The following is a 9,688-nucleotide window of genomic DNA, read 5'->3' on the forward strand; positions in this document are numbered from 1 at the left end:
AGAGAAAACAGCAGTCAGGAAGAAACTTTAATATATAATGACACTGGCTGCTAAGTGGAAGCTGCAGATTGTATTTCCTGTGGTGAGCAGGAGAACCCAAAACTATAGTCAGAAAAACTACATATATGCATTGCAAGGAGGATGGGAACAGCTGCATGTCACACACCACAAAAACAGCCAGTATTTCCTTTTGATTGTTCTGGAATTGACTACCATTTGTAAGATGAGGAAATGCGGGAGAAAAAATTCTAAGAGAGAAGCCATTGATTGCTGTATTTTCCTGACCTTCTGCCTGCCCTTAAGGAGTGCAAGTGGAATTTTGTACACTCAGAAGCAGCGTAGTATCCCAACCTCTTCCTCTGCCCTTACTGTGTCTGGCATTCCCACTTAGCTCTGACACGCATAATTCCTTTGGCCTGTACCAGGCTGGACATCTCCACCCAGTGTGACTGGCACCAGGCAGCCATGGCTTCAGGAATCACCCATGACATCCCTCTGCCAGTGAAAACTCCTGTCTCCGTCGCACAGGTGCACTAGGACTCTGACACTGGCCGCTGAATTGTTACCCGTGGTGGGTACAGCCGCTGAGATGGGCAGGGTCCCCCAAGCCCTCCTCCCGGCCGGGGCCGCTCCCGGGGCGCAGGCGGGGCCGGCGCTGTCCGCGGGGCTGATCACGGCAGGACGCGCCCACGGGGCCGCGGCAGCCGCAGGGAGAGGAAAGGGATGTCTGGTTAGGCCAACAGCTACAGTGGGAAATAAACCAGCTTTTAGCTAAACAATAAATATTATGTGCTTCCAGTCAGGTGTTTGACGAGGGAAATGCGGTGTTTAGCTGTTTTGCCTCAGCTGCGTATATGGGGTTTCTATCTTTGCTATGGTGTCAGGTACAGCCCAGCAAATGTTTCATTAGTATACGGTGATACAAGTACATCACTTCTCTAAATAAAATACATTAAGTGGCATTTTAATGTCTCAAAACACGTACTCATAAGAAGATGTACTTCCTAGCATATTGTAAATATATTTATAATGTATATCATGTTCTGCTAAATGGAACAAGGCTTAAAGAAGTGATTTCTTAAACACATGCTCTTGGAACAGCTAATTCCAGAGCACACAAGATGAGGGATTATTCTCTGTTAAGTCCTAAATAGCTGCTTCAAGTAGTAATTATATAATATGAAACAGATTAGCAACAGCAACAACAGTAATTTCAACAGCCCAACATCCTTGAAGATAAAAAGGTCTCAGTCTATTATGGACACACAATGCCTGAAAATAATATTTTGCAAAACCAAGAAACCTCTATTTATTTATTTATTTGTTTATTTATTTATTTTATTGAGAGAATTACCTGCTACCATTTTAATAGCATTGAGGTAAACTCTAAGGATCACAAAGGCCTGTTTTCTACTGGATAGAAGTAAGAAGTCAAAGAAAAAAGACAGCATCACAAATTCAAAGACCATTTGAATTAATTCACTTTCTGAAAATTAAAATTTAATGACAGATTTTATACCATATTAGCCAACACATAGGATGCAAGATATGAAGACATTTTAAAGGACTAATGTATACTATTAAATTAACAATAGAGTTATTTGGGTTTTTTTTTAAAGTAACATTAGAAGTTGGAAGCCTTGAAAATAATCAGTAGGTTTACTGCATCATCAAGAAGCAAAGGAGCCAAATAAGGTTAAGAAAATGGCACAGTGTCCTGGTTTGAGCCAGGATGAAGCCAATTTTTCTTTTTACTGATTTTTTTTTCCTTTAGTAAGCTCTCTTGTAACTAGCAACTGTGTGTTCTGCTAGGCTGATAAGACAGTGGAATGTTTTTCTAACTACTGAGGCTTCAAGGCTGCACCTGCACTCTGCCGGCTCAGACACTATGGGGAGATCTGTGACCCCCCCGTAGGAGGCTGAGTTAGACAGACAGCAAAATTGGCCAGAGATATTCCATTCCATATATCTACGTAAGCTCAGAGGAAGGTCAGAGATCACAGAAGACAACTTCCTTCCTTCTTTTTCTTTTTCCCTTCTCTTCCGTCCGTGGCCGGTGTCCGGGGAGGACTCTGTTCATCCATCACCGTTGATCCTCAGCCTTGATCTCTCGTGACCCCCATAACTCTCTGCTCTGTTCCAGCAGCAGCTCCGGGATTCCTCAGGACTCTTCCCAGTTCAGGGAAGTGCTGTGGGAGTTGCTGGGGTGGGGGGAGGCGAGAGGTTTTTGCCCATACCTGAACATATCTGTATATAATTGTATATATTTTCTTGTATAATTCATTAGTGTTTTAATTAAAGCTGTGTAGTTTAGTTTTCAATCCAGCCAAGTCTCTCTCTCTTTTTCTCTCTCTCCTTCCCTACCTGGGTTGGGGGGAGGGGGGATCGAGAGCATTGTTGTCGGACCTAAGTCAAACTGTGACAACAAAAATCAGTAAAAAGAAAAATTGGCTTCATCCTGGCTCAAACCAGGACACACAGAAAAATAGTTAATGATTTCTTCACATCTCAACACAGAGGAGTCTGGGAAATACAAAATGGGAGCACATACCGGGTATGATCACAGAAGGCAACATCTTTATAACAAGGTGCTGGAAAAAGAACAAGCTACATGTACCTTATACTATACCTTAAAAAATTCTGACAATTTCAAAACCTTGTAGCTGACATGCCCTGAAGAGAAAAATGCAACTGCTCTTTAAAATCATGTCCTGTGTTGAAGCATCATCCAATACTGTAACTATCTTAAAAGCAAGTTCTAATTTAAGCTTGGTAACTACAAAACATATATTTTCTTTGGTACTGACTGATAAACTAGATAGAATGGTTGAAATGAAAGTAAAACAATTGTATGTATTAAATTAAATATTAAAGACATTAACTTGTCCTGCCTCTGCAATGTAAATTACACCTTGATAATCATAATGTTCATTCTGGGCACTGGAAGAAATAGGCACCGTATTGAAAAGACAATGACCATGTAATTTTCACAGCACAGACAGCAACTAGGGCTGCATTGCATTCATGCATGGAAATTTGATTTAGAAAAGTCCTCACGTAATAGTTTCCTAACAGAGAGCTGATAAAAGGATGGACAACATACAAACATTAGTGAAATTAAATTCATCCATCATTACTATTGAAAGCAGCAACTTCTTCTGGACATTGTAAAGCAGAAATAAATCTGTTTAGGACAGGAAGTGATGCAAGTACATCAGTAAACAATATCAGACAAAACTGCAGAGGGGACACAATTACTGCAAACCATGTACTGGCTTCCTTAGCTGTGACATTTTTACCAAAAGATCTTGTTTTAGGGTCTTCTCTGTAATCCCAAATTCAAATCCCCTCTCTTTTGAAAGTGAGAGAAGTGTTTCTACCATGATTTCAATGACAAATATTTCAATCTAAGAATTCCCATCACAGCACTCTTTTTTTCAAAAAAAAGCAAAAGATCTTTTACATTTAATTCAAGTTTGAAGTTGCTGTAGTAAAATTATGTTTAATATTAGTCTCAGAAGGCACTAACATTTGTATTCTTTCTTAAAATATCAATCACAAAAAATTAAAAATTAGCCTTAAAATCTGTGTTAGCACATGGGAACAGTTCACTAAAAATAAAATACCTTTTTAGTCTACAATCAATGAAAAAACTACTTTATTTCAGGCTGCCAACAATCTGACCAGAATGCATTTCAAAGCCACTCAGTGGAGTACTCAAGTTTCTTTCAGCAATGACATTTTGTTTACAAAACATGGCTCTTGTCACCACCACATGCTTGGATATAAACAGCTTTTTTTAGCTTGCATTTTATGCACAATTATATGTGCACTGAAGTCATTAATCTAGGTGATTTGAAGAACTCACATCAAGCACCAGTACTCGATACACAACAACCTAAGCAGGCGTAAATTAAGTTGCATAAAGAGAGTCTGATTAAATCTCAATGCATTTTCTATCAATAGACTTACGATGAAAATCTGATTCTGAATTCTCAAAATCAATTGATTTCAACTGTTGACTAAACTAAATATAGAATGCAATTTATCTAAAATTCTATTTATGTAACAGCTACCTCTGTCTCCATCTTACGATATGATAAAAAAACAATGTGAAGCAACACCTTGTTTGCAACAGTAGTAATTTTTCAACCTGTTTTCAATTTAGGATAGTTTAGGATGATCAACCCCAAAGCCTGTTCTTAATATTTGGGGGGGGGGAACAATTAATATTTCAGCTGGCCAATGCAAATTACTAGATAAAAAAAAGTCAGGTCAAGATGACATCTTTTTACACAGTAGTTGACAAGGTTTTCAAAATATAATGCACAGTACTGACTTCACAAAGGCTCTCAAAAAGCTTAACTGTCAGAAGGAATCATGAAAGAGCTTAGCTATAAGTCACTACACAGAATCCACATACAATAATGCAGGTTTATCAAATATGACATTATTTACCAGTGATAAAATTCAGAAGATCTGAAGCAAATAAAGTATTTAAATATTAAACACATTTTAAAAGTAACAGTATTAACTCTCATAATGCTGAGAAACTTAAAAAATAGCATAGCTCTATTAATCCAGCAGTGGAATGCAAACCTTGAATGAATTAATTGTATGACTCCATACTACCAGATTTGACTAAGCACTGAAGAAGATTTGTTTAGGACTGGAATTGGTGGCCCAAAGCAGCTGTGAATTCCCCATCCTCAGAGGTTTTCTAATCTCAGCTGGATAAGGCCCTGAGCAACCTCATCCAACTTTGAAGTTAACCCTGTTTTGAGCGGGAGCTTGCATGAACCTCCAAAGATCCTCTTCAACCCACATCATTATCTGATTTAGATACTCAGTTCTGTAAGCTGGTTCCCTACAGTCATATTGCATTTCAGTCAGTCAGCTGCCTGAAGTGATGTATGCCTCCATTAAGGACAGCAAATTCTTCATTTTAAGTTATTCCAATTGTAAAATAAAATATGGGCAAGAGGCTGCTACATGATAGAGCATTTTAGTGTAATTTACTGTGCACAATACTCTACAATACCACTCCTCAGAGTAGGAAAATAGACCTTTTTCCCTCATTTTTGTTCTAAAAATCATAAATTAAAACAGACTAACACTCCTAAAAGGAAGAAAGTAGATTTGTAGGACACCTGCATCGTTTTTTTTGTGGGAACTAACAGGTATATAACAAATTATGGTGCTGGAATGGCTTTGCAATTAATACAATTTTTCAGTAAACTGAATACTAGGAGATCTGCACTCTCTCTCTACTGCTTTCATATATATACATATATATATGTACTCTCTACTGCTCATATATACATGTATATACATATATATATGTATATACACATAATATAAGCAAACCATTTACATCAAGCTTTTCAGATATGACTATTAACTTAGGATTATTACCAGGGTTCAAACTTCAATATTTACTATAAGGAAGCATGCTAGTCTAGCTCCTCTAAACTTGAAAAGAAAGAAAAAGGGTCAAGCCGAGTTTTTTTAAGCTGAGTATCAAGTCATCAATGAATCCTTTGAAATTTTTTGCAACCTCTCTTTATACCAAAATAATGTACCAGACTTTTTCATAGATCACTGGTTCTTATAGCTGCACTGATTCCTGCTATGTGATGAACATCGTTCTGAGCATCTGCATCAAACAAGAAATAATGCCTCATATGAAATATTAAAGATAAAAAGGTAGCAAGCTCACTTGAAAAGCATCCTCTTCATCCTGTTCACTGAAGGAGGTGTGGATCTGATCACAGAGTTTGTATTCAGTCCATGCTTAAGTAGAACAGAACAGACCTAAAATCATATGCAGGTTAATGTCTTGGGACCTGAAGAGTATTGTCACCTAAATTCTATTACCAGTTGCTATATGATCCCTTTCCAGCTATACCATAGTAACCATGGTTAGGATATCATGGATGATCAGCAAGAAGCCTCAGTATTCTTATTTCTGATAGCAATAGTTGCTATTGATATGTATAGTTGTCTTGGCTGGTCACTGAATGAAACCTGGAGCTGTGACTACAAATTACTTTTCCCAATGCTGAATCTAAGCCCCAGCACAAAACTCTGCTTTTAATGCAATTTCATTTGCATGACCTCTCCTAATCTTCTACAGTCAGTAGGAAATCGTTTCTAAAAGCAAATATGATGTGACCTTGACTTCAGATCGCAGGGTCCTTGCTGAAAATAACATGTAAATGGGGAACTTCCTCTTTCTGCTCTTCTGCCACAACTATGTGCTTTGCCAAAATGTAGGCACTTGGCATGGCCTGATCTGTAATTCTGTTTTGAGATGATTCCAAGCACACAAAGTAAAAGTTGCTCTATGCTTTGTTGCTCTCAATTCTTCCAACATCAAATGTATCTGAATCATTAGAATGAACCCTTTTCGTGCATCATCTTTCATGATGCTAAGTCTTGTTCAACGGCAAGCCAGATGTCTCTAGTTGAGACAGGTAGGTGTGTGGTAATATCAATGTTCCATTTCAAGCCTTTGCTAATTGTATTAAGCAGCAAATTACATCTTTCTTCTGTATTCTTTCATCTCCAGAGAGATGAGTAACTGACAGAAGCAGTAGCCTGCATCTGAATGACTTAGCTACTGAGGGATATGGAACATTTCACTACAGAGCTGCATAAGAAATTCTAAGATACCAACAGAATTTTAGAAACTATTTTAGACTTATGCCTGGTTTTATCATAATTGTGTGAGTTCATGAGGAGAGATAAGGCCTGAGAATTAGCATTCCTAGTTCAAGAAACAATTAGGATTGTTTGGTGTGCTCAAGACCCTCCATGAGAGACTTACAGAGGAAGACAAAGTCAGCTTATAATATCTATGTATTTAAAATAAGCAGTCTTAGATACTGGTGGGACCTGTACTACTCTCCTCTTCCATATGCACTTTGTAAGAAGCTAATTCATGTATCTCATACTCATAGTTTAAATGTGAAGACACTGATGCAGAAAAGTCATAAGAACACTTTGAAAATACAAAGTATTTTAGGTATACCAATAGTTTATTCTGGAAGAGTACGTAAAGGAGAAAAACATTAAATACATCCATCCTTTCTGAGCCAGCGTTCAGGTTAGAGTGATGAGGGGGACAGCCTCTTCTCCCTTGGTGACGTGTGATAGGACCACAGGGAATGGATGCAAGCTGCGCTAGATGAAGTTTAAGTTTGATATTAGGAAGCATTTTTTCACCAAAAGGGTTGTCAGGCATTGGAATAGATTGCCCAGGGAAGTGGTGGAGTCACCACCTCTGGATGCATTTAAATGGCATGCGGACCTGGTCCTTAGGGACATGGTCTAGTGGCTTGCACTGTTAGGCCTAGAGCTGGACTGGATGAACTTGGAGGTCTCTTCCAGCCAGAGGCATCCTGTGATTCTGAAATTAACTTGCAAGTCACCAGTGGCTCACTCCATGGATAGAAAGGCATATATACAAAGGACTAGCATAGAGTTGCAACTATGGGAAGCCCTGAGAGCAGAAAGCTTTGATGTAGGAAACATTTGCAGAGTCAGATGACTACTGTCCTTTGGCTCGCCCAGTCCAACTTTGGGATAAAGTATGGCTTTAGAAAAATAGGGTATGTGGTAAACTGTATATCTATGCACCAGACAGAATGTGGCTTTGTGGGAAAAGAGAGGAGCAAGTTCCTTTTTCACATTCACAGGAATCATTAGAGGCAAACGCCCAGAGGCAATGGCAGGAGCAGAAGACTGCATTCTATGCCACCATCTGATCAGCCTTGTTACTGGCTTTCTGTACTTGCTCTTGTATATACACCTCAACTCTGCAGAAAGGCAATTGCTAGCCTTTTTGCTTTTACTGTTGGCATCAGCCAAATGCACATGGTACACTTTTTTTACTTAAGCATCAGCATTTGCAATACAGGCTGGTAGATTGGACTCATTAGAGTCCAGGAAGGCCACATGACCAGAGTAAACACAGCAGCCCTGAAACATCCCTGTCTAAAAGGAATACTGCTCACCTACTTCAAGCAAACCAAAAGAGCAGGGGTCTTTAAAGGTCAGGAGGACAGCAGCAAACTGTCTAGGAAATAGAACAAAAAAACACCCTGCATTTTGTTTTCATCTACTGTACAGGCTGTATAGTAGGGCTCTAAAACACCCTATATAGCTGGACATGAAATATTCTAAATTAATTTATGTTTCTCAGAAGGTGACATGGAGAAGCCTATTTACAGGCCTGTGCTCAAAATGTGCAAAATTAGTTACTTGAAGGTAACTAAGGTGCACAGCTGCTCATTCTGATGGCCTATCGTCAAACTTAATGTTGCTGTTAACTAGGAGAAACACAGAAAAAAGGATATTAAGTTTCCTCTATCATCTCTTCCCATTACTCATCTCAGTAGTAGTCTGCGAGGACTGCAACTCAGAGTCCAGGAAAGGACAGCTAGGGCTCTAGCACCTCAGTTCATCAGCTCCTATTTTACCTCTGCTGTCAATCCAATTTCCCCTTTTTTCCACATGCCATTGGATAATTAATCAGCACTACTAACCAGCCCTACAGTTAGTCCTAGACCATGAACAGGATTCGTTTATATGCCAAGTCAGCCACAGAGTTTACACATGCCTTCAAGGACTTTGATATTCCTGCAAGTAAAGTTTTCCTATGTAGTCTTTGACATATTCCTTAATATAATAGTTGCCATGTACTGACTTCAAAAATCCTATTACCAGTGTCCCAGAAAGTGGGTAGCATCCTGGACTACACGCCTGGCTTCTGTGCTGTGTTTGAGAATTACACAAGTGTGCAAGAGTGCCTCTACACATGCCAGGAATAAGTATTCAGACCCAGATTTATTTGGAAATACATATAATCAGCAGATGGATAGGGCGAGTTGCCCTATGAAACTCTTCCCAATGTTATATGTCACCTAACTTCAGCTACAATGCATCATATCTTTTTCTTTCCCTGAAGGCAGCCTGGTTGTAGGCCCTGAGTCTAATTCCTGGCTGGTTAGCTTTCAAGCAGTTACACTGGAGGGGGACTGACATGCGGGGCTCTGCAAAGCACACAAAGTCACAGGAACGTGACTTTAGCTATTATGTTAACCTTCATCCAGCAGAGATTTTCACATCACAAACTCACTCTTTTCTCTAAGCATCCCTAGAGATTTTTTCTTCCTCTTACATGGGCTGATGGTTACAATCAGCATCTTAACAATACATAGAAAGTAAGGGTAGTCATATTTCAGCTTTTTTCACCTCTAAGTATCTCAATCTTGTTTCTCTGCAAGAACAAGTGAACTAAATAAACTAATGGAGACTGCAAGGCCGAGAACAGCACTGCCCGCTGCAACCTCTGCTTTTCTCAACCAGGTCTTCCGTGGCTCTACAGGACATTTTAACCAAATAAGGATTAAAGGGCTATATTCTCCTTGTTTAGGCATATATTCCAATTCGAAATTACTCTTGATAATAGGACCGCAAATAACAGACAAAGCTAAAACAGCGGGTTATTTGAAATCTGTTAACCTCAACATTACAGATCAAACTCGGCTTTCTCTCATTTAGCTATCAGGCTACGAGAGACTCTGGCAGGGAGGTCTGAGCCCAAAACCAGAGCAGCAGCTCCCGGCCCAGAGCTGCCCGCGCTGCCGCCGTCCCCGAGGCCTCAGGGAGCGGGCGCAGGCCC

General features: G+C 39.5%; 1 protein-coding gene across 1 annotated transcript in view; it reads left to right on the forward strand.

Moving 5' to 3' along the window:
* The first annotated feature begins 8,214 nt into the window (after positions 1-8,214).
* Positions 8,215-9,688, forward strand: part of TTC8 (tetratricopeptide repeat domain 8) — a 42,820-nt gene continuing 41,346 nt past the window's right edge. Inside the window, exon 1 of the mRNA XM_010003744.1 lies at positions 8,215-8,271. Within this exon, the coding sequence (XP_010002046.1) occupies positions 8,215-8,271 (57 nt within the window). The remainder of the gene's footprint in view (positions 8,272-9,688) is intronic.

The sequence above is a fragment of the Chaetura pelagica genome, unplaced genomic scaffold (genome assembly GCF_000747805.2).
Source record: "Chaetura pelagica isolate M959 unplaced genomic scaffold, ChaPel_1.0 scaffold48, whole genome shotgun sequence".
Lineage (NCBI taxonomy): Eukaryota > Metazoa > Chordata > Aves > Apodiformes > Apodidae > Chaetura > Chaetura pelagica.